This window comes from Salmo salar, chromosome 23, assembly GCF_965601325.2.
Source record: "Salmo salar chromosome 23, fSalSal1, whole genome shotgun sequence".
Lineage (NCBI taxonomy): Eukaryota > Metazoa > Chordata > Actinopteri > Salmoniformes > Salmonidae > Salmo > Salmo salar.
The window spans coordinates 30,552,468-30,578,601 of NC_138313.1; the positions used below are offsets into that span (position 1 = coordinate 30,552,468).

Below are 26,134 nucleotides of genomic sequence, written 5' to 3' on the forward strand. Positions count from 1 at the left end.
TAACTACGTCATTTAGAACTCTAAATATTTGCCTGTGTAAATTCAGCCCAGATCATCAGCATGTAAGGTACCCGCGGTCTGCGCTTGTTTGTTTAATGTCTTACCTTTAAAACATGTGCTATCTAATATTTTTTAAATGTAACTAAGGACTTACAAAAGTGATTATGAAAATGAACCCATTAGGTCACCCTGCTACCTCAAGCTTCTAAGAATATTGTAACATACACTAGATTTGCCTTTGAATTCTACTACGTGTAGTATGTGCAAGGTCCAAGGTTAGACCAACTTGTTGGGCCATCGTCTGTCAAAGGCCTGATTACATATCGCATCAAAATACCTGTGCGTTTAGTCTGATTCAAGCAGGTTTTTGTAGCCAAAATTGCACAACAGGATTTTGCACAACAGTTAGGCCCAATAGGGCTACAATGTAGGATATGGTTCTATAAAATCAGTATAGACTAACCATATCAAATCAAGCTTTACTTATAGCACATTTCAAACATTAACGCAACACGCTTCACAGGGGAAAATGCTAAAATAGTGTGTTTTAAGATCTTTTCAAAATATGGCCAGTGTCGGCAGCCATCGGGTTCTCTGGCAAGCTATTTCAGAAGTTGGGGGCATAAAGGCAGCCTCTCCATTGCCTCTTGGTCCTAGGCTTTGGGATAGTTAAACGGCCAGTGCCTGAGGGACCCACTGGGTACATCACTTTAAAGCATGTCTGACATGTATTCTGGTTCACAATCGTGGATTGATTTTAAAAAACAATTGAAAACCCTTACAAGTAATTCTAGAACTCACAGGCAACTAGTGCAGAGATATTAAAACCGGTGTAATGATTGTTCTCCATCAGGTCTTGGTCAGTACCCATGCTGCAGCATTCTGTATGTTTTGCAGTTGACCAATGGCTTGCTTGGGTAGACCAGACAGGGGAGTATTACAGCAGTCAAGTCTCGTAATAAAAGCATGGATGAGTCTCTGTATGAGCCTGAGCTAGAAACAAATAAATCAAAGCTCCCTCTGTTAAAAAAAATACGCCTACATAATGGGGACGACACCAGTATTTTTATGGGAGGGAATAAATATATATATACCTTCCTGAACTCAAACTCAGTCACCAACTCGCTGATACAAAATAAACTCTCCCCAATTATAGCCTACAGTTCACCTGCGCGTCAAGCCGATCGATTAAGCTAATTGTTTGGTATAGACATAGCCCTCCCATACGTTTGTCAGGATTAGGATAGAACAGGGGTGTCAAAGTCATTACACGGAGGGCCGAATGTCTGCCGGTTTTTGTTTTTTCCTATTAAATAAGACCTAGACAACCAGGTGAGGGGAGTTCCTTACTAACTAGTGACCTTAATTGATCTGCTTCAAATGGCGTTTGTGTCAACTGTGTCACAAATTAGAACGCATTACGCAATAGTTTATGACGCTTTAACTGTAACATTATAATCTAAAAAAAACAACAACAGAAAATAATCATGATTAGAGCGGTCCACTTTATGCTCTTGCTACATTTGCTCGCCGTTAAACCAGCCTTCAAACGCGCCATTAACGGGGCAAATGGCGAACACTAAATGTAGCAGGCCTAGATGATAGCTTCCGTCGCCAGTATGTTTGCTACAGCAAAGAATTATTTTAGGAACGGTGAGAATTTCTCTTCTCGGCCTTTGTTCCTAGGTCTTGATGTGACAATCCTTGTCAAGACCGTTGTGTTTTTGTTCTGCTCGGGCGTCATACTGTGGTGCTTATGGGATCTATGGAGAGGAAATGATGAAGACTATGATGACACAGATTTTTTGTAAGTTTAGAAACATGTTTGTGTGTGAGTGACAGAGGCGGCTGGTGGGAGGAGCTATACGAGGATGAGCTCATTGTAGTCGCTGGAATTTAATGAATGAAACGGTATCAAACACATCATACATACAGTACCATTCGGAAGTTTGGACACATCTACTCATTCCAATTATCTTAATTTTTACCATTTTCTACATTGTAAAATAATAGTGAAGACATCAAAACTATGAAATAACACATATGGAATCATGTAGTAACCAAAAAAGTGGTAAACAAATCAAAATATTGTTTATATTTGATATTCTTCAAATTAGCCACCCTTTGCCGTGATGACAGCTTTGCAACACTCTTGGCATTCTCTTAACCAGGTTCATGAGGTAGTCACCCTGAATGCATTTCAATTAACAGGTGTGCCTTTTTAAACGTTAATTTTTGGAGTTTATTTCATTCTTAATGCATTTAAGACAATCAGTTGTGTTGTGACAAGGTAGGGGTGGTATACAGAAGATAGCCCTATTTGGTAAAATACCAAGTCCATATTATGGCAAGAGAAATGACAAAATAAGCAAAGAGAAACGACAGTCCATGATTACTTTAAGACATGAAGGTCAGTCAAGAACTTTTAAAGTTTCTTCAAGTGCAGTCGCAAAAAATCATCAAGCACTATGATGAAACTGGCTCTCATGAGGACCGCCACATGAATGGAAGACCCAGAGTTACCTCTGCTGCAGAGGATAAGTTCATTAGAGTTACCAGCCTCAGAAATTGCAGCCCAAATAAATGCTTCACAGAGTTCAAGTAACAGACACATCAACATCAACTGTTCAGTGGAGACTGCGTGAATCAGGCCTTCAATGTCGAATTGCTGCAAAGAAACCACTACTAAAGGACACCAATAAGAAGAGACTTGCTTGGGCCAAGAAACATGAGCAATGGACATTAGACTGGTGGAAAGCTGTCCTTTGGTCTGATGAGTCCAAATTTGAGATTTTTGGTTCTAACTGCCGTGTCTTTGTGAGACGCAGAATAGGTGAACGGATGATCTCTGCATGTATGGTTCCCACCATGAAGCATGGAGGAAGAGGCGTAGTGGTGCTTTGCTGGTGACACTAGGTTATTTATTTAGAATTCAAGGCCACAGCATTCTGCAGCGATATGCCATCCTTTCTGGTTTGAGCTTAGTGGGACTATAATTTGTTTTTCAACAGGACAATGATCCAACACACCTCCAGACTGTGTAAGCGCTATTTGACCAAGAAGGAGAGTGATGGAGTGCTGCATCAGATGGCTTTCACAATCACCCGACCATCAACCCAATTGAGATGGTTTGGGATGCGTTAGACCACAGAGTGAAGGAAAAGCAGCCAACAAGTGCTCAGCATATGTGGGAACTCCTTCAAGACTGTTGGAAAAGCTTTCCAGGTGAAGCTGGTTTAGATACTGCCAAGGGTGTGCAAAGCTGTCATCAAGGCAAAGGGTGGCTACTTTGAAGAATCTCAAATCTTAATTAAATTTGGATTTGTTTTAGACTTTTGGTTACTACATGATTCCATATGTGTTATTTCATAGTTTTGATGTCTTCACTATTATTCTACAATGTAGAAAATAGTATAAATAAAGAAAAACCCTTGAATGAGTAGGTGTCCAAACTTTTGACTGGTACTGTATGGAAACCACACTTTGGGCTCAGTTCTATTTATTCTATTCCAGACATTACAATGGCCCATCCTCCTATAGCCCCTCCCACCAGCCTTGTGTGTGTGTGCGCGCTCTAGCCAACACTTGAGGAATTTCATACATTTGTCTTTAAAATTAATATCAGTGATATCTTTTCTCACAAGGGACATGCTGAAGGATTTGACCACCCAGAGCTACACTCTAAACTGTATCTGCTTAGACCATGTGAATGAACTGGATGATCTTCCAGAGAACACTGTGCACAAGGTCAGCTGTGGGAGCAGAAGACAGAGGAAGCTACGGTGGAGGCAGCCTCCAGATTCCTATCTTGACTCCAGCCGAGATTATAGCCCTGCTACTAAATGTGACTCTGAATATGACAATGAATATGACTTTTTCTACGACAGGGCCAGTGAACTGGAAACAAAGAGAGAACTTTTATTTTCCTCCAAACGTCATGTCGAGTTACCGTCTGACTGCCAACAGTGTAGGTCTATGCACCTGTGCAACAACGATGGTGACAGGTGCGTCAACATCAGAGTGGACACTCCAGAGTCCAGAAACGATACCACCACCAGCAGTGAGACTGAGTACAGCTTTTGGCCTCTGAACATTATGGGGTCATCTGATTCTATCAGCTCATTTACCTCCTGGTCCTCCTTCAGCTCAACATCCAATCTATCCACTCTTGTGTCTGAGATGAGTGAAACAGTCCATGCTCCACCAGTGGTTTTTAAGGATGAGCCATCCTCTACTAACAAAGGTCCTGCTGGCAGGTCAGAGTTGAATAACCCACTGTCAGGAAAAATGCAAGGGAAGCACAATCTAGAGCACAGCATCCGCCGAAAGATCATACGCAGGTTATGGAGACGTGCCATATTGTCGGTTCGAGTTATTGGGATGCTACTTCCAGAAAGACTGAAGCAGGCCACAAAGAGGGTTCCTGAAATTCTTTTCATTGTTGAAGAGGAAAATCAACCAATGGTACGTGACAAAGTTACAGATCCCGACCAGCACGACCAAGCAAAGACCACATTTAAAAAAAACAACACTACTGTTATATCCCAGGTGGCAATCAATAGTCAGAAAGATCTGAAACGGGAAAAGATGGAGACTAGAACATCTAGCAAGCCCTTAGGTTCAAAAATATATCCAGGGTTGGTGGAGACTCCTCGTCCTCAATGTTTTGTCCATCTTTTTGCATATCCCAAGCCAAGATCATTTTTAATCCGTATGATTGGAGAGGAAACAACTGATTTCCTTGAGATGACTCTGAAGCAAAACCGACTACACCACCTACTGGGAGTGCCTACTCTCTACTCAGACTCCCTGGAAAAGACGGCAGCCGAGGAGGTCACTCCGGTCACACCACAGCCAGTTCAGTTGGATTTCCATGGTGTAGAAACCCCATTCCTCCCCCAGGAGGTAAGAAACAGACTTGAGTGTCATGTGAAGCATAAAGTGATAAAAAAGCAGTGGGCTCTTCCCAAGCTTGCTTTGAAGTATATAAAAGCCTTTCGGTCAGAAGGCGCTAATTGTCAGAGATATAAGAGTATGGACAACGGAAATCTGATTATAGACAGTAACGCTGAAACAATTTCCCAGCCTCTGATCACCTGCCAACAACTTCAGAATGAGATAGGGCCAATAACAGTAACATCAGTAACATCACCGGGACAAGAAACAGAGGGGGACAAATCCCTCTCTGCAGCATTAAGTGAGTCTGACGATTATTCTACTGAGGAAAGTGTATGTACCAGCGTTCTTGTCTTAGATACAGCCACTCAACCTGATGCGTTGGAAGTTAGCACAGCTTATCCCAGGACCAAATTTGAAATAGAACTGAAGAGCAAGTGCCTGGAAATCAGATTGTCTATGCCACAGGGAAGGGTTCCTCCGAAAAGGTTGGTAAAGAAGCTAGTCGGACAAGGTATGCGCATCCCTAAACCCAAAGTGAAAAATATTTTATTCATGAGAAAGGAATCCATAAAACTTCTTGAGATGAACCTGAAACAGAAGCATTTGGCAAATGGATTGGGAGCACCTACCATCTTCAGCAAGTCCATGGAACTAATCACACCCAAAGAAACTCCTCAGCCTAAGGAAGTGTCAGAGGTAGAGTTTGAATTGAATTGTTCGAAGGCACTTATCAGCAAAGAAAAGAGAGACAAGCTAGAGTTCCACATCAAACGCAAAAAAATCCAACACCTCTGTGGTCTGCCTCTGGTGGTGCAGAAATCTCTTAATGCCCTCATACCCAAGGCACCAAAAATGGATCCCAGCAGGGTTTTCCCAAAGCCCAAATATGACATTGAGGTACTGACGAGCGACATGCCATTTTTGACTGACGGACAGAAAGAGGCTTTGGAGGGCAATGTGAGGAAAAAGAAAGCACACAAGAACTGGGGTTACCCAAAACTGATAATGGACTCTGTAGGCATTTGAGGTTCAAGGATGTGGCCAAAAACCTGGACAAGAGACACCCTCCAGCAGCTTCCAAGGATGTCCCTGTGGAGCCGGTGTCATCAACATCCTCAGAAATGAGTAACTAACACCAGAACTCCCACAGCCTAACCACAGTCCTGAAGGGAGAAGTATTTTGCACCACAGGTTTGCTCTTAGGTTTGACCCACATATCAAATAAATACCCATTTGATTGTGTGTAATATTTTTAGGTGAGCTGGAGTTGTTTTATAAAGTCAACAGTAGGGGGAAGACTCATGATTTTAGCAATGCTCTGACACTGGCGTACCGAGCCAGAACTCCTCGCCAAGCAAAATAACATTACATCATTTCCTTGAAATCCCTGGTGATGTTTGCGCAATCGGTTAGTAGTGCATCTTATGTAATAAGATCTTATACAACCCAAGTTGACATTGCTTTTCTACATTCTGTTGAGCAAATGGATAATTACAGTATCAGATTGAGCATATGACTAGTGTACCGAGTATTAGCAGGCATTGTGTCCCCAGCCCCTGGGTTGATAAGCAACACTACCAGATCTCCTGGGGAAACGCAGTGGCAACGGTTGCAGCGAGTTGCATCACTTGCCTTGTGTGTGTATAGACAGTCATGAATCCTTAACACCGACTCTGGACCAAACCAATTACATGTGACTAGGTTGATAATAAATATTACTTAACTGCCCCCAAGCAAAGACTGTGTCCTTTACTCAGCTTTGTATCCGAGAGCCATTTACAGTAGAATAGATCATCAAGACTTAAGCCTTGGCCAAGCGATGAACTGGCAGAGTAAAACTAGGGTGATTGTGCCAGTTAACAAGTGAAAACATGTTGGAATGGTTCAGCAGTTACATACTTGAACTGGCCCCAAGGCTTCTAACCATTCCTAAGACAAATAACAGAAAAATAAGTGGAGAATACTTATGTTCAAAGCAATTTATTGTATTTAGAAAAAACAATAAAAAAATTCTGCAAGTCATGTTTCTTTGCGTGAACTGCAAATCAGTCCCATGTTACAGTAAAGTGCTTATTTCAATTCAATGTTTCTCAGAAGTATGATTCTAAAAAAAAAAAAAAAAAAATTATATTTTGGGCTGGGACAAAATACAGAATTAAAAACAAGTGGCAACAACTCCGAAGAGAAGGCTCGAGTAGAGAACCACGTAGAAAAACATTTACGTTACCTCCCTCGAACTAAAATAGTTATACAAATGTTCCAATGTTATTGTTAAAATCTTTAATGCATTGCCTGTGGGAGCCATTCAAATAGTGGGGAAGTGGATTATGACTGTCCAGTTGAACATCTCTCATTTTACACATTGTTTCAAAATTATCTTGCAATGTCAAAAATTAAGGGATTGCTTCCTATCGATTCTCCCCAAATAAAAGGCAGTCCAAAACTACTGCATTGGGCAAAAGTAGAAATGGTTATGACTAAGAACACACCGTAGATGTAAGTACAACATGTGCATTTCGGAGAATCACAATCCTAAAAGAAAGAATTATAAAATATAAAATAAATAAAAAGAATAGGGAGACACTTGTCTGGGGAAAATTTTTAAAAAAAGGCAGAAACTCTATTGAATAGGCATTTTCACAACCCCAAAAAATGCCTTACGCAGCTTAATGCTTTTGTTCAGATTCTTGATAGCAAGTTAGTTTCCCCAAACAAAGAACAGCTGCATACACAAATTCAAGTAAGTCTTACTATAAGACATAAAACCCCAGAAACATACATTGGTAGAAAGGTTTTTAAAAAGATTACAATCAGTGTCCCATGAATCAGCATAATGGGCCTTTTGACAGTAAGGGAGCCATTTCTTCCAAGATTACCAAACTGCAGCGGTGGTAACACTACATTGACATTCATGAGTTTAGTCATTGTACTCCTTGGTGATGAGAACACGCACATTGTCACTTGTTTATGACTTTTAGCCTCTTTGGCATTGGCTACAGTGTCTTGAGAACCCATCACTGTAATATAATTTGTCAACTTCCTAACAGCCAAACTTGTTTCTAAACAGATTGTAGCCAACACTTTTGCATTACAAAATAACATTAAAAGAACATTCACTGGGCATTAATTTAGCTCCAGATAAAAATAAACTTCCCCATCACACTTTAAAAAAGGAATCTTAAAAAAGGAACATCTGGTGTTCCACCTGAACAGCACCTGCATGAGGTTGACATAAAAAAAAGCTTAAAAACAGATGTAAAAAAAAAAAGTGGCACAGTTAAGCATAACATGGAGTTAAACATAAAATAGCTAACTTTTTAAATAAGTCATTAATACAGCTACATGTCCTCGGAAGACTTTTCTGGAATGCCATTCCATTTTTAGACTGTTCCATTGTCTCCTTCACCATATTTAATGCAAATTATTTCTCCCAAGAGGTTTTGCAGTTGTGATGCAGTTTGGAATCATTGAGGGTGTCACATTATAGAGGTCAATAGCATGTTAACCTCTTAACCGAAAAGCCTGATTAAACCCTGAACAAATCCAAATACATTAGCCAAGTCACATCGGCTAAAATTAGCATTTCTAACACCGCTAAACTAGACAGATTATTATGACAGCCATGGCATAATTACTTTACACAGCAGTCAAATAACTTTAAAGATGTTTACATTAATACATCTTATGGTTTGACAACAACACTTAGTACCCAATGTGGCATGGGAAGCTTTGGCATGGGGAACCAAATTTGCAATTTTTCTGCTCCATGTTTGAGGGTAGCATCAGGCCAACCCAGTTCATGTTCTGGTATCAAATGAGTTGCATGTGCCAAGAACTTCAGGTTAGTGCATAAAGCAACTTTTGCAGAGGCAGGCACAACATTTAATTCAACCCCTATTATTGTAGAAATTCAGGAGGAATTCGCCGATATCAGAAAAAGTAGATGAAAATTGAATGATGCATGGCAATTGGTAGTTTGGCATAATTCATTTCATCTATGAAACTGCATTGGTAGGCATTGTAGCGTAATAAGGGCTGGTTATAGATACATTCTCTGGTACTAGAGGCTCATGGGCACAGCCACAACCTTTGTAGAAGGTCTAAGCCCACAGTACAGAGGAGGCTCAGTTGAAGAGGAATTTATCCAAACAATGGACTGCACCAGACACTGGCAGCATTGGCTTCCAGCCTTCTGAACTCTTTCCACTGAATACCTCCACATGTAAAACCCTTCATATTGGCCATTGTATCAGCGTGTATGCATCTGCTGATGGGACATTCACAGACATGGAGAACATTCCAGATAAACTTCATTCACAGTGGATCCAGTTGTAACATGTGGAAGCAGCACAACAGGTAGTCCTTTGGTGTCTGAGCTTGGTTCAACCGTTCTGCCATACACTCAAAAGAAAAAAACAGCTTGAAGAGCCCCCCCCCTGCCAAAATCCCTAGAAGGCCCAGCAGCCCCTCAGCCTGGACATGCCATATATGCAGGCCCTGGCTAATGTGCTTTACAAGTGCTGCTATGGGGCAGAAGGCAGTGAAGCATTTAACAGAGTCCAAAGTGGACACAGCAGTGTTGTACTTTTCTAATTCTCAGCGCAGCTCAAGCCATTTCTCCAACTGCCATCACATTTCAATTAATAGAGGACTCATACGTGGAGCTGCGCTGCGTTTGGGCTGCTGGCTCTGCATCAATGCGCTCTGAAATATACTTTAGGAGCCAGGCATGGCAGCGGTCTCTTCTGTTAAAGAGGGGGACATGCCTGCAGTCAGTAAGTGTGGTTGAGTTGGGGCCAGGGCGAGGCAGGGGCCAGGCTGAGCGGTCATCTGGAGATCTGAATCAGTGGGAGGGGATGGTCAAAGGCGGTGATTCAGGCAGATGACGTGATGACGAGGGGGGCGAGGAGCTGGCAGAGCTCAGAGGCAGAGACAGGCCCCGTCTTTAGCAGGCTCTGCCTGCGCTTGGCCAGCTTGGAGTTTGATGGAGGGGAGAGGTGCATGGAAGTGGAGCTGGCTGTGATGACAGTGGGAGCCTCGTCAAGCTGCTGCTGCTCCGCCATCACAGCCTGCTCAGCCAGCTGCCGGTTCATGGCCACTGCCTTGCCAGCAAAGAACGTCAGGTCCTTGGCACTGTTCCTGAAAGGGTAGAAGGAGCAACCGAACAATGCAGAAGTTGACATTAGTTACACTAGTTGTACTTTCCTATAATGGAAGTGATGAGGATACACTACACTAAAGAACATAGCCCATATCCCTCAGGGACTCAAAGATTAACTCACCTTTGAGGTAGGATGGATGTTGGCAGTGTGTCAGAGAATCCCTAAAAAAAAATTAAATGCTTTAGCAGGTGGTTAGACGAAAAGAAAGCCCACCCATTCTACCCACTGAAATGTACGTAGAGTTAAAGGAGCCTGGGGGGGGGGGGGGGGGGGGGGACAACGACGACTTACCCCCTGCACCCAGGGGTGCTGCAAAACCTGGCCAGCACTCAGGCGGTTCTTGGCATCTCTAACAAGAAGTTTGGAGATCAGGTCTTTGGCACTTGAGGAGATGTGAGCCCAGTCCTTCTCTGGAAACTCATACTTCCCTTCCTGGATACTCTCAAACAACATGTTCTAGGGATAAAGAGCTTTCATTACCATCACATAGTAAGGAAACTCAACGCTTGAATTTCACAATTGTGTGCAAGTCAGTGTCTTGTTAATGTGCACCTAGGAATATTACTTACACTTCCCCCTAAACAAACAGGACAGTTTCTGGAAAGCACATTAAACAAATGAGAGAATCTAGGTCAGCCAGAGGTGGCCTTGCCTTTCTTACCTGGCATGTGTGGCAGGGTTCTCCCATATCCCAGCCACAGTCGCTGCCGCAGCGGCCCACAAAAGGCGGGTAGCCGCTCAGCAGGATGTAGAGGATGACCCCAAGGCTCCACAGGTCACAGCGCTTGTCATAGTTGGTGGCCTCCTCACTGAAGGCCTCCACCACTTCAGGGGCCATGTACTCTGCCGAGCCACACTGCAGGAAACAGACCGACACAGCGGGGTTAGTTAGCTCTGGGCTGGGAGCAATACTGCTGCAGTTAAACAGAGCCAAGTGTAATGCTGTGGGTACAACAGTGGAAAGGAAGTGTCTATGCTGTCCAATGTCCCTGAACAAGTTGTTTTTTTGGACAGCGGCATTCTTCACTAGTGGGAAGGATTATCCACACTGATGGAGTCCTTAAAGTGCACCTGCTTTCCAAAACATCTGTTCTGTGGAAAATTTAAGGAGGCATGGAGAACATGTTCAATGACCTAGGTAGGGTAGGGCAGTGAGTGATGACTAGGGCCCTGTGCGACAGCATGTTCTTAGCACTCAAAGCTCACAGTGGACTGACTGAACAGGCTACAGGGTCAGCATGATTGCCTGCGTAGGATGTGAAACTAGGTCAGACACTGAGCTATGAAAAGACAATTGCCGGGGGGGGGGGGGGGGTCCAAGAAAGCACAGTTGCATAACACCAACAAACAAATGACCAAATGGGGTTAATACTTTCCAAAACACAGTGAAGAGATGTGGGTCACTGCTGGTTTTTGCAGGACAGGAGAACAAAGACATTCCTTAGGAGCTGGCTTGCCCTACTCATCAAATGAGCTTCTCTTCAGTTTACATTCAGAGAAACTGAACAACCGCTGGGAAAATGCAGGTGTTTGAAAGATTCTAGTTTTAGTTCCAGTAAGGCTAAAAAAACTCTGCTTAATCTTAAGGAACTAGTCAAAAACATTTCTGAAAAAACAGATTCAATCTGTGGTGTTAGAATGACCAGACCACAGAAACTAAACCCAGAGCTCAGGTCAGCAGAGGTATCAAGGATGCACTTACAACTCCTGATTGGCTAGTTTTATCATGAAAAGTGCATCTGGTTGAAGGAGACCCAAGCAGCCTCTGGTAAAAATCAAACATGTTATGAATGAGAGCCTGCTACAGCACCAGGGCTCTGAACAGCTCAGTTTTGTGGGGGTGGTTTGAAGCAGACTTGTGTTCCTTTTACTTTAAAAAAAAGGAATCCATGGATTACAGGCAGCATCCACACTGAGCTAAAGGCTAGAGCTGCCGCTTTCAAGGAGCGGGACCCTAACCCGGAAGCTTATAAGAAATCCCGCTATGCTCTCCGAACCATCAACAGGCAAAGCGTCAATACAGGACTAAAATCGAGTCATACTACACCGGCTGCGACACTCGGATGTGGCAGGGCCTGCAAACCATTACAGACTACAAAGGGTAGCAAAGCCAAGAGCTGCCCAGTGGCACGAGCTAAACTACTTCTATGCTCGCTTTGAGGGAAATAACACTGACACATGCATGAGAGCACCAGCTGTAACGGAAGACTGATCACGCTCACCGCAGCCAATGTGAGTAAAACCTTTACAGGTCAACATTCACAGTCATCAGAACCTCAAAAGGTTCTACAGCTGCACCATCGAGAGCATCACTGCCTGGTATGGCAACTGCTCGGCCTCCGACCGCAAGGCACTACCGAGGGTAGTGCGAACGGCCCAGTAAATCACTGGGGCCAAGCTTCCTGCCATCCAGGACCTATATACCAGGCAGTGTCAGAGGAAGGCCCTAAGAATTGTCAAAGACTCCTGCCACCCAAGTCAGACTTCTCTGCTACCACACTGCAAGCGGTAGTTGAGCGTAAAGTCTAGGTCCACGAGGCTTCTAAACAGCCTCTACCCCCAAGCCTTAAGACTCCTGAACAAATGATTATCCAGACCATTTGCATTGTGCCGCCACCCCCCCAATTTTCCTAATGTGGACAGTTTGTGTTACTACCTTACGCAAGCTTGAATTTTCCCCCCATAACATTGGAATTACATACTATCACCAATCTGTGTTAAAAGTATAAAAGTTTAGTCATGAGGATATAAGTTTGATAGCTCAAAACAGATTACCATCTTCGGTTTCATACTGTTGATTGTGTCACACGCTCAGGGATGCGCACGACTTGGAACCACTTAGAATGCGGATTTAATGAAACGGCATGGAAAATTCAGGGTAGTCTGTATAAGTCGCTAGCCACACACGCCAATACATTTACAATTTAGTCATTTAGCAGACGCTCTTATCCAGAGCGACTTACAGTAGTGAATGCATACATTTCATGCATTTTTTTGTACTGGCCCCCCGTGGGAATCGAACCCACAACCCTGGCGTTGCACACACCATGCTCTACCAACTGATCCACAGGGAAGACATGGATTTGACAGTTAAACTCACTTAACAGCCAACAGTCGTCAAGTGATATCTTAACCTAAGGCTCAATTTTCACTTAAAATGACATACCCAAATCTAACTGCCTGTAACTCAGGCCCTGAAGCAAGGATATGCATATTCTTGGTACCATTTGAAAGGAAAGACTGAAGTTTGTGGAAATGTGAAAGGAATTTTGAGAATATAACAATAGATCTGGTAAAATAAACTGTTCCTTTGTACCATCATCTTTGAAATTCAAGAGAAAGGCTGTAATGTATTATTCCAGCCCAGGTGCAATTTAGATATGCCATCTAGTGGCATCAGTGCATCAGTGTATTTGCAAAGTTTTAGACTGAGCCAATGAACCATTGCATTGACTGACCAAAAGTGGCTAATTTGTTTATTAATAACTTCATGTATAAAGTTGTGCACTCAAACAATAAAATGGTATTCTTTCACTGTAATAACTACTGTAAATTGGACAGTGCAGTTCGATTAACAAGAATTTTAACTTTCTGCCAATATTAGATATGTCTGTCCTGGGATATTCTCTTGTTACTTACAACCTCATGCTAATCGCATTAGCCTACATTAGCGCAACTGTCCCATGGAAGGGACACCGATCTCGAAGTTAAGGCGTGTCGTGATTGGTTAAGTTGAGAAAGTGGTTTGTTACCTTTACTGTGACGGCAGCCTCCCGAAATCAACATCCTACAAAATATAGATACGCTTTCTACAAGTTATGTAACCAACCATGTATAGTTTATTCCAAGTTTCCGTGTGGCCTTTAAAGTGTTAGATTCAGTGCTACACCAAATGTATGCCCTGTTCTATTGATTTCAGCGTGATCGATGGAAGTGATTTAGCCAAAACATAAAGTGTTGCGTTACCGCATTGGCGACCCACTTGAATCAAAATGCAACACTTCAAAATGCAGCTAGCAGTCTTCTACAAATTGTCCTCTAACGTGACGTACACATTCCCACGTGGTAATTCTGTGGTTTTTGAGCCGTTAGTTAACAGGACGTGCAACCTCATGTCCATCCCCTCGCGCAAATGATTTAAGCGATATCGTAATGAGTTGACAGTGTTGGGTGTTGTGTTCTGGCGACCCCAATTCAAAATACATCACTAAAATGTAGCTCACCATCTCCTGTAGGTTGTCTAACCAGTGATGTAAAAAGTTATGCGTTTTTTTTAGTTGCGTTAGTTTCAAAAGCGTACAACCCGATTTCCACAAAAAAACAATTTTGAAAAATGTCTTATTAGTGATTTGCCACTAGTCAAAACAGGGTTTTTGGTAAGTGTGCAAGGTGCTCGTTGATTGGTTATTGAATTGGACAAAGTTACTGACATTGGGCCATTTATCAAAGGAAGCAGTGACAGCATCATTTTCAACTTAAGTTTTAGGAATATAAATTGAACATTTCCAATGGTATTGTACTTAAATCAAGTTAAAGAAAATACTGAATGAGTCCAAAAACATACTGCAATTGATTTTGATGATATCAGAACTCAGCAAAATGGGCTTGCCCTGCCTAGCAACATGGAACAAAATATATGTCCACCAAGGTGCTGGAGGAGGAATGGGAGTATGATAATCAAAAGAGTACTCGTGTTTCAGAGCACCCTTCAAAAACATGGCTAAGCCCAGTAGCCTGAGCTAGCCAGCCTATGACAAGGATATGGGACAGCAACAGGGGATAAGGTGAGGGAGCTCTGCTCAACTGATGTGTAGAACAGCAGATACATCCTGCTGGTGCAATACTATTGAAGACTTGCATCGGTCTTCGACTCTTTAATCCTTCCTGTGGTGACAGAGATGGTGGCTAATCAGCCGTCATTGAGGATTTGTTGACAGAAATCACCGCAACCTGGAGCTTTCCTAACCATATGACCAGTCAACTCATAACACAGCTGCCTTTGCTTGACAGCTTACAGAAAGAGGCGCTGGTCTTTCATTAGCACCTCAGCACCTGACAAATGTCTGGAAAGTCCTGTGAATTCCCCTTAAAGCTGCAGTAAACAGAATTCCTGCCCCATTTCCAGTTTGTTAAAATAAGTTTCCCTAATTTCAGTTTGACAAAATAATCATTGTACTAGCTAAAGCGCTATTGAATTTCAGCTGGTGTACAAAATCAAGACAGAAAACAGGGAGCATAGAAATAGAGCACAGAACAGATCTACTGCCTCCAAGACTTGCTTTCAATGAGAATGACACATCTATAACTCACGTCTGAGTTGTCAGGAAGCCCAAAAAGTTCCATTGAAGCTTCAAGGTGCACCACATGCCTGTATGTACACTGCTGCACACAGCCTCATGCAGACCTGATTACACCACTAACTTCAGGAAACCACTTGAACATGATTCTCAGAACAGAGACCATTCCCTGAAAGTAAACCCCCTTAAAGCTCAAACGCTACAAGTACAGTAACCACATTGCCTAAGTGTGCTTTCTATAGGACTGACCAGTTAGTCAAATCTTTCGTTTATAAAAATAAACCCCATGGTGCACAGGACTTGTCTGATTCGTGCCTTTCTCAGTGGACTACTCCATTGCGGAGGCCAAGGGGATGGCACAGTCCACTCTAAGACATGATACTGAAATATTATATGGTTATAGTATTTCAAATTATGATGCAACAAATCTAATATTTTATATCAAATGCACTCTCCAATGTTGGATATGTTCCCCGTCCGGGTCTGAAACAATCTTCAGTGCGCCGTAAAATTGACACCTTTCCCTGTGTTGCTATGTGCACAATAGCAAAGTAAACCAGGATATTGGGATGACAATTCGGAAACAGCCCTTCCCTTATATATTTTTTGTTAGAACAGAATGGTAGTTATAATTAAGTGTTAACCCAGTTCCAAACAGGCAGAAAAATATTATATTCTAACATCACCTCATAACACATACATGCAGCGCTTGCTCCTATACCACCCTTTCTCTTGATCTCCTTATTGTTACAATTATAATACATCATGTTATCATTAAAAGGCTGTGTATTATCCTTCTATAACCACCATCAAGCTGTAGGCCTAAGAGTGTGTCCTGTTTAGTCTTAATACCTCAACTTAGACCATTTTTTTTTGTCAAATAAATAGCCTACTGAATCAATCATTCTTTGAAATGCAATCAAGCATTTTTTTAAATGAAACTAAAGGGAGACTGGAATAATTAGTCTAAACAATAAATAAAACAATTCAAGAATGCATGAAACTGTTTAGTCTGCTGTAATATAGGCTTTATACATATTTGTTAGAACAGACTCTGGTACACTTCAGTATTTAAATTGTTCCAAATGGTCAGGAAAAAAATATTGTAATCTAACAGCAACTGTTTGGCACAATGCTCACAACACCTGAGCCTTTACCCTCCTTTTTCCTGACCTCTAGTAGTTTAAGTACAACGTCATCCACACAGATCTCTTTAAACATGTGCCAGTCACAGGCTGGGGGGGGGGGGGTGCAGCCCTTTCTTTCAAATTCAGTTTACTCAAGCACATGACATCTGTAAATACTATGAAACATTGGGGAATAACGCACTAAGTGCAGGCATGTGGGGAAAAGGGAAAAAGTTTGTCAGGAAAGAAAATCAGATAAGATTGAACAGAGACTAGGAAAAACAAGGGAGAGGCGCATGAGCAGTGCTGGGTACATACACCACTCCCCCGCACTCCTTCCCTCTCCCCCTGGCTCAACCAATCAAAGCACAGTTGCTAGTAGGCACAAGGGCAATTTATCTAGTACAACCGTTAGACATGGGGCTTTTGTGTTATGAATACAAAGAGAAATGCAGGCTTGCACAAATGTGGTGAGAAAGTGGGTGGAGATTACAGTGCAAGAGCAGAGACCAGAGGGTGGGCAGCAATGTTATTTTGGTTTCTGCATGTTACAGCTCAAGTGCTACCAGGGGAATGTAGCAGAGGATCAGTGACGGGAGACATGGTCTCGTTCCAATTACTGTTAAGGAAAATAAGCTTCTCATTCAACCACTTCCACATACTGTAGCATGGTTTGGCCTCGCGGTCTGCACAAACGTGCAATCTGTTCCCTGTAGCCTTGCCTCAAGGATATTATATCTAGTTCTTTACACAGGAATGACAAAATGCCTTTATTCAAAGAGGTCCGTCAGTCTGACCCAGGGCCAGGTCAATCTCTGATAACAAATACCAGTCTGTTGAGGACGGGGGGAGATGCAGACAAGGCTATCCTCAGACTGCCCTGAGAGCTGAGACCCACGATCATAGAGGGGGAGACCACTCAGCGCTCACACCGCCCTGTCTGTCTCCAACATGGGCCAAACTAGAATACCCACAAATAGTCTAGGCCAGGGCTGGCCTGCCAACAGGCTACCCAAGCTAGGTCAGGTTACAGTGCAAAATCCCCCACCTCCTACATTTCTCCCTCTAACTAGCCTGGTCATCTGCTCACATACATCTCCCTGACAGGAGGCACAGAATGGGATGGGTGCCCTTTACATTTGAAGCATTCTAGTAACATTGTGCCGGTCAGGGATTAAAGGCAGTTTTTATTTTTAATGAAACTTTGGCTTAACCCATCATAGCCTAGCCCCATGTGCCTCACCATTTCCACTGATAAGTAGCAGGATGTGGACATTAGACTTTTAGGAATCTGAATGGCGCTGATAAGTGCTTCTCAGATATCTAAGCATAGGAGCTGCCAGATAGGAGCATGTGTTTATACACGGGCTGAGAGTCAATCCCCATCATTACAATGAAACCAGCCAACAGTTAACTTTGTCCTTAGATACCAGCACACTTTCTCCCTGGTTCCCAATGAGGGGGCTTCCTGCAAGTGACGCCACCTGGGGTTGTCCAATACCGTACAGGCAAGCCAATCTACATAGGGAGCAGAATTGTAAAACCACCCTGCCTCAGACAAGGGCACAAGAAAGCCCTCACTGGGGCTTTGCTGTGCCACATGCCAATATTCACACCACCTCTGCTTTTCATAGAATTTATGTCACCTGCCCAAAGCATTGCCACAGGCCTATTTTTACATAGAGTCAAAAATGGACTGGCTGAACAGAGTGTAGTAGACAGACTTACTGGAGTGAGGAGCTCTGGGGTGGAGATGGGAGAGCTGTCGCTGTTTAGCTTGATCCCACTACCCAGGTCAAAGTCACAGATCTTCACAGGCGAGATCTACAAAGGAAGGGAAATGGGCACGTTTTAGAAATGTTATAAAACATTTCTGCTGTTTCTCAAAACGTTGTTGACTAGGGTGCTGGTTGTGGTCTACGGCTCCATTGAGTGTGATGACAGAAGGCGATTTATGGCCAATCAAACTGGGTGGATCGAGCCCTGAATGCTGATTGGCTGACAGCCGTGGTATTTCAGACCATATACCACGGTATGACCAGTTATTTTTTACTGCTCTAATTATATTGGTAAACCGTTTATAGCAGTAAGGCACCTCGAGGGTTTGTGATACATGGCCAATATACCACAGCTAAGGGCTGTGTCCAGGCACTCTGCGTTGCACCAGGCATTAAGAACAGCCATTACCCGTGGTATATTGGCCATATACCACACCCCCCCAGGCCTTATTGCGTAATCATACTTCAACTCCAGATTAGAGTGGCCAATACCCCAGTGGCTACAGATATCTACAAATCAGACACCTGTAAATGGAAACGTACTTTGTCCGCATGCTCACATAAGATGTTCTCCGGCTTCAGATCTCTATGTGCCATTCCTGTAAAAATGAAAAGCAGTCATTCTGATGCATGTATAATTAGACAATAGACAGAAGGGGTAGGCATGCATTTTAGCATGTGTCAAATGACCAGCCTGGGCCACTGCTAGGGATCACATGGGAACCATGGCTTTGACTTAACAGCCCAGGTGTTGAGGGAACACGCGAGACCTTTGAACCATTTGTTATTCTACCCAGAAGTAGATTAAAGTGGGCCGGGCCTTTTATCTGCTGAAACCGGATCAGCTAGAGTTGCATTGTAAAGCCCTCATGATAAATGCCAGCCAGCCCATCGCCAGGCCCTTCCCAGTCCCCATATGAATCCCCATCCACCCCCTTGGCCTGCCAGGCAAGCCTGGTATGTGGCTCAACCCGGTTGTAGCAGACTTACCTTTGTTATGCAGGAAATCCAGAGCGCTGGCGATGTCCTGCACCACAACGCAGGCTTCCTGCTCGCTGAAGTGTAGTCTCCTGTGGATGTGAGCCAGGACTGTACCTGCAGGTTAACACCACACTTATTACCCTGCTTAACCCTATCACATTGGCTTGTATTAAGAGTACCTGTATTAAGATTAGGGTTTCTTAATTCCTGTAACTTTCAATAAATTCCAAGGTTTCCAGAAATCCTGGTTCCATGATACCGGATTTCCTCCTTATTCCAGGAATCCTCTAAACGGGATTTCTGGAAAACCAGGGAATTTATAGAAAGCTGCAGGAATTTTGCCACCCTAATTAAGATGCATTAAGAAATTCAATATGTGAAGCATGCAGAAGGAAATGGTACATATTACTTTTAAAGCTTTTAAACCATGTTAGAAGCACTCACCTCCTCTCAGCATTTCAAACACCAAGTAAAACTTGTCTTCCTCCTCAAAGAACTCCACCAGCTCTAGGATGTTTCTGCAGTGAAGGAAACAGGACACTGGTCACAACTAATCACACGACAGTCATTACTTAAAAAGATTTGTCAGTCAAGGAATTTATTGAATAACTATAAGACTATGCGCAGGGCATTGCTCATTTACAGTGCCATGAAGGTCTAATGAGGTAAGCTGCTTTCCACTAAAATCTATTCTTCAGAAGTCACTGTGGGTGGGTGTCTAAGCAGTCATCTTACCTGTGACCCTGGCACTGATACAGCATCTCCACCTCCCTGAAGACGCGACTGCGGCTGTGACCGGGTCTCTTCTCAATGATCTGGAATGGAGAAGTCTGGGTTAAGGGCCGCTGGGGTAACAATCACACATGTATAACATCCTATTAATATACTGTGTAAGGACTGTAAATATACCGTTGTGCCCTTAGGTTCACTTCTCTCACCTTCCAACCTTTAGGCACAGTTAGGCTGAAGAGTTTACCTACTTCTGGGGTCTGCCAAGTGCCTACCCACCCAAGGCCCCACACCTCTAAATGTTGTTTACATATGAATACCATATTCCAACCTTCCATGCTTGCGCCATGAAATTACAAGGCAAAGGGTTCCGAAAGAGTTGTATTGACAATAGAGCAACGACTAAATATAGTTCTAATGCTGCTATGGGTCGCTGCCTGGCAGCCCAGCTTGTTGCACAGCCAAGGGAGACTGCTGACACCAAAAGCAAAGGCCTGAATTTTCCAGCCACCCCCTCTCATTGTCTGAGGGTGTACGTGATGCTCTTCCTGCTAGCTGGATTAGGGCTGCCATTGAACCCCACCGGGTCAGAGCACAATGAGTGTCTAGGATTAGGGGCCTGTGTGTTCCCAAAGCCTAGGCACTGCTCTAAACAGAGTCCACACCCAACCAGTGACTTTCTCCTGATCACAACCTCCAACGAGTAGCCTACATGTAGCACAGCAGACACCAGTATCGATTAACTCATAATGGAAAAATTGATAGCTAAATGAAGAGCTAACGCTGTGGGGGTGGGTGCCCTTTGTCCTTGGAGGGCGGTGGGGGTTTTACTGTCCTGTTGCAAACAGTCACCCATCACCTCCAGGGGCTATAAATCCCTGCAGCATGGCTTTAGGAGGGCCCCATTGAGTCATACTGCAGGTTTGTAAATCAGATGTATGAACACCCAGGAGCACTCCTTATGCAGGACCCCAGGATGCAGTTAGCCAGGCAGGCCCCTTTGTTTTCCTGCAGCTTTGGATTTTGTTGGGATTGCAACACCAGGAGCCCCTGCCCCCCTTCTAGCTGTCGAGAGGGGGAGGGGTGGCTGTCAAGGACATCTGGGCAGTTGAAGTCCCCTCCTAGACCCAACTGACCTCGAGTCATTGGTTCTCCCACACCCCACCCTATAATTCTCCTCAAAGGATTCCTCTATAGTAAACTATTTAACACCAGTATGTTTATTAGAAAGGGAACAAATAACATTAATATACTGGATGCAAAATTAACAGTCTTGCAGCAGTATACAAGGAATCCATACAAAATATGGAACAAACTAAATCTTTCAACACTTATGCAAAATGAAAAACTGCCAAAATTGAATTTCACAACATGTACTTGCTCAAGGCAGAAAGAGAAAAAGCAGCAAGACACAGGAATGCAAAACATTTTTCAATCTACATCCCTTTTTTGTAAAAAAAAAAGTAAACACCCTAGGTCATAACCCTTAACATGTTTTGGCACTGCTGCCAGTACACAATGTTCTCACCACTAGGAGCCTGGCTGACAAATGAGAGAAAAGAGGGGGTGGATGTAGCCTTCCGCTGGCTCGGATTGGCTGACAGAGTCAGAAAAACAGTGAGGGGGAAGTTTCTGTGCTAGCAGTAGCTAGGCCCCCAGTGCCCATAAAACTACAGCAGCAGCACAACACTGAGTGAGAGCCTCAGACATCCGTTTCAAAGGGCTGAACAGAACAAACATGACGACATCTGTCTAGGGAACAACACAATGTCCCAAACAAGTTTCCAAGAGTACATGCTACAAATTTAGATGCCAGAGAGGACATCGATGTAGTCCACACCCTCAAGTGTATCTATAGGTTATACCACTAAAACCAATAAATTGATTCAGGGTCTACATTTCCATAGCAATTCCTCCCAGTGGGTCTAATGATCAGGTGACCGTGTGCAGTTATCTCCATATTGATCACATGCCAAGGCAGCAAGGAAGTGAAATTTAAGATGACAGCAGTCACAGGCCCTTGTCAGAAGTGTGACACACGTCAAACATTATCCTCTGAGGGTCACAATATCCTGGGAGAGCTTTCAACCATTCCTAAAAAACATCCTCATCCAAATTTGAAACAAACCACTCAAGACAATAACATGTTCAGGCACACAAATTATATTGGGGTTCCTTTTCAGGGAACTTGTGCAGCATGAGAAACATCTTACCTTCACAGCATATTCTTTATTAGTGATGAGGTTGATGCAGGTCTGTACTCTTGCATAAGCCCCCTCTCCAAGAACCTCTGACTGCAGGCTGTAGACATCTGGTGGGACAAATTTATATGAAAACAATTCACCAGATAGATCAAATATTTTGTACCATAATCTAGAGAATCTGTCCTTTAGATGAAATAAGACAATGGCTCACCCTCAAATCGGCCAGAGAAGCTGTCAGTTGCCCTACAACGCTTTTTCTTCTTATTTCTCTTCTTGGCATCAGGGATGTCAATAGGCTTGCTGGAGGTAATATCTACACAATCACAAAAACCTGTATTAATACTAGGGTGCTACTTAACATAGGAAATGCTACTACTGAGTTGGTGTCCCAGGATGCTGACATTGGCCTCTTGGATTAAGTGTACAGTAAAAAAAAAATAAGGAACACACTTACCATGTCTATTTGACGAATCAAAATTGAAGTCTGAATTAAGGAGGGAACCATTTGTGAATTCATCACCCGCAAAGGGATTTTGGCCCTAGATGAGAACAGATGTGTGAATTTCAACGAATAACAGTTCAGCATTCAAAATGACCCATAAAACTGTATGATAAAATGATCAACCCATTAGCTCCAGCGGCCATGGTCTCATGGCATCCACTACAATATTGGAATCAATTGAAGAATTTCACAGCTGATACGTGTCCAGTGAAAAATTCTATGCACTGCCCACTTGAACCAAGGCTTCATATCCAATAACAGCATCTGAACCACATTTCACTCAATCTGTTGTGCCATTTAACGTTGTCCAATTAGACCCGTTCCCTAGACAACTGTCATCACCCATATTTGCACTTGTGAACATTGGTGGCAAGGACACACGTTTGTCACCAAAATGTGAAGACTGATGTCATTAAATATAGACGGATGTAGTTAAATATGGCAAGATGCAGCCTAGTTCCACTTCTCTCTCTTGTAACAAACGCAACCTAATAGAGACCGTAACGTTAACTCACCTTGAAAGAGCGATGGAATCCAGTGACTTCGGTGATCTTATTTTGCACCATTTTGCTTCGATTAAAGATTATTATGAAGGACTGATGGCGGCTGCAGCATGTAAGTACTATCAAATTGTACCCTCTCCCGAAACAAAATGTTTCTTCAGAGACTGAAGCAAATGATCCCTGCGTTCTCTGGTCAAGATGATGCAGCGCTTAACCGGAGCACTGTTAAAAAAAAATGTATAACATAACGTTAGACAATCGGGAATAGTGGTCAATAATAGCCTAGGCCATACATCAAGATAAATATGCGGTGAAACAATTTAAGAATACTCCGATACTTGACCGAAGAGCTTAATATTACATTTCAAAATAGTTCACAAGTATCGCAGCATGGCCCGTTGTCTGACATCAAAACACGTTAATTGAACACAGTCAGACTAGAAGAAAACACTGGCTGCGTATGTGCACACTGGACACGGCTGGATCACTGCACAGTAACGCGAATACGCAGTTAGTCAACTAGCTACTTAAAAATCAATCAATTACATCATTATCCTACCCATAATGAATTACCAACGTCAACCGACAAAAAAAAAATAAGCGTGAAGCAATATGGAATGACATTTTTAAGTCAATTAATCGCCTTGGCTAGCCAGATAGCTAACGTTAACTATTACTGTAGCTAAGCTAACGCTGTCAATAAACCACCGCCAGAAGCATTCATTTCGATTAACGCCGAGCAGAAAGCACGTTAAGCAAAAGTAACTAGCCTCTTATCGACAAACTACGTTTAACTTACCCCCTTGTCTTTTTTCAGAGCTCCAGCGTAAACACCGTTGTTTGACACACTGCTTTCATTAAAGCCGCAGCGATGGTCGAGGACTTGCCAGATCGTGAGTGTGTGGAAGGTGGAACGAATCGCAGCCCAACAAGCATTTATAATTTCACATTGTCTCCGCCCATTTCTCGAATAATCCAGTCACTTGAGTACTCGCCCCCGAAACACAGCAACCGACAGTTTATCACATGGGCTGGGGTGACGTGTGCATTTTACAGGTCTGATTCAAATTCAGTTCATATAGCTTCCTTCATTCCTAACACCGTCTCGTCTTCTTCACCCTTCACAGATCTGATATTACTAGTTATATGAAATCTGAGTGATTGGTTTTAGAAGGGACAGGGGACATAAATGGAACTTGGCGAAAGTGGATTGCTTTCATTTTTTACGTTTTAGTAATTTAGCAGACACTTATCCAGGGCAATTTACAGTTAGTACATTATTCTTAAAATAGCTAGGTGGGACAACCACACATCACAGGCATAGTAAGTACTCATTTCCTCGATAAAGTAGTTATCAGAAAAGTCAGAGCTAGAAGGAGGGTTCAAGTGCAAGTGTTGTTTAGGAACGTTTTTTAATTTTTGGTGAGGAGTGGGATTATTTAAAACAGGGGATCCCAAATATTTTCCCACAAGCCCCCCCTTCCAGCATTGGGGAACATCCCACTTCTGTTTTTATGGGCACAAGAACTGTTCATGATTAAAACTGTTCACACCGATCATGTTTATTTCCTGCAATTCTACACATTTTGTCACAGATGCAAAGAAAGTTTAGCAGTTTCAAAGTTCATTTTCTTGCAATTCTATACATTTTGCCATGTCTAATGTGTATTCATGTGATATTTGTCCTCACCAAGTACAATGCTATCTTGTGAGTCGTGACTTAGTATCGACACATTTCAGAAACTGCTGAGGAGGGGATACACAGCCAATCAATGTTCTCTCACAGCAGTGATAATGAAATAACTCTCTATGAGGATTTTCAAATGAGTTATCTTTCCTGTTGCTTAAAGAGCAAGTTAAGCCTAAGCAACATTGACACAATGAGTAAAAGAGTGATTCCATTTATTTTGGTAATGTGCAATGGATTGCTGTCTCACAATGTTTAAAACAAGCTTGAGCAAGTTCTAAAAAATTATCAATTACATATACTACACAAAAAATATTTGATATGTTCAAATTCAATGGTTGTGCAAAATATGTTGAATTATTGCCATGACCCATACTTGTAGGTCATGTTCTTTCTATTGTTTACCTATTTGTTACCAACTGTAAAGTTGCCATGAGAAGCATGCTTTGTGCTAGTTTCCTTGTAGGGCTTGTGTAATGGGACATTTAAGATGAGTGAAGTTCATATTCAGTTAAGTGATTATTAACACATTGTAATATACTTTTTCTTTCTGTAATACACATGATTCTTTTTGTGCAAGGTTGATGGTCACTAGACTTGAATGTTATGGACAGTTCTATCTGCTGATGGTGTTGGCGCCAGTCTAAAGGTACCAGTTCTGAGGACACACGTGTTATTATTGTATTCTGTGAGACTGTGGTTCACTTCCTTGTGTTATGTCTTTTGAAATGTGTTTACAGAATGTATGTGATATCATGGCCTGCTCAGAGATGGCTCGTTAGACATTTTTCTATGCTCCCATGCTGGAGGTTGTCTCCCTGTTGCAACTTGTATTAAACCAGGTTGATTTTTGTTTGACTTTACCAACGACTGCTCTCCTTTTTGTTTCACCTTGAAATTCCCTTTACAGCTTCTTTATGAGGGGAGGAGCATCTTGTGTGACTGTGTTTTCTCTCTTCTTTCCTCTCCCTGGGCCATCAGTGTATTTTGGCCCATAAACTTTGGCCTTAAACTGCAGCGAACATTACGCAAAAGGCTTGGCTGCTACTCAATAGGGCCAGGACCACATGACACAATCCCAAGTTAGGTTGGAAAACAAACCATGGGGCTGAGGAGGGAACTTTTTCTACAGGGTAACAGTAGCAGCCTCATTCCTCAGTGGACATGAATGAGTTTCAAAATCAATAACAACATTCTAGTGTAGGTATTCTTTTAGAGGGGATATTTCTGCCTGTTCACAGATTGGCTGAGTTCAGGAGGTGTGG

General features: G+C 42.8%; 1 protein-coding gene and 1 long non-coding RNA gene across 2 annotated transcripts; one reads left to right on the plus strand and one right to left on the minus strand.

Moving 5' to 3' along the window:
• Window positions 1-36: 36 nt before the first annotated feature.
• Window positions 37-6,921, plus strand: LOC106584367 (uncharacterized). The gene is made up of 2 exons (XR_014382313.1): window positions 37-1,807; window positions 3,645-6,921. It is a non-coding gene; the product is annotated as an uncharacterized LOC106584367 (long non-coding RNA).
• Window positions 6,864-24,124, minus strand: LOC106584368 (MAP kinase-interacting serine/threonine-protein kinase 2). The gene is made up of 14 exons (XM_014169596.3): window positions 23,982-24,124; window positions 23,195-23,404; window positions 22,632-22,716; window positions 22,389-22,490; window positions 22,187-22,284; window positions 19,980-20,059; window positions 19,689-19,762; window positions 19,254-19,358; window positions 18,807-18,862; window positions 18,214-18,309; window positions 10,723-10,917; window positions 10,353-10,517; window positions 10,182-10,222; window positions 6,864-10,038 (listed from the first exon to the last, which is right to left on the minus strand). The coding sequence occupies exons 2-14, from the start codon at window positions 23,243-23,245 to the stop codon at window positions 9,774-9,776; spliced, it is 1,413 nt and encodes a 470-aa protein (XP_014025071.1). The 5' UTR covers window positions 23,246-23,404; window positions 23,982-24,124; the 3' UTR covers window positions 6,864-9,773.
• Window positions 24,125-26,134: the final 2,010 nt, after the last annotated feature.

What these genes read in the sequence shown, in the direction of transcription:
- LOC106584368 (XM_014169596.3), bottom strand. Translation starts at nt 23,245, where the DNA reads ATGGTGCAAAATAAGATCACCGAAGTCACTGGATTCCATCGCTCTTTC. An exon ending in GGATTTCCTGCATAACAAAG is followed by an intron (nt 18,863 to 19,253) that starts GTAAGTCTGCTA and finishes TCATTTTTACAG; the next exon opens with GAATGGCACATAGAGATCTG. An exon ending in AGCACCCCTGGGTGCAGGGG is followed by an intron (nt 10,223 to 10,352) that starts GTAAGTCGTCGT and finishes ATTTTTTTTTAG; the next exon opens with GGATTCTCTGACACACTGCC.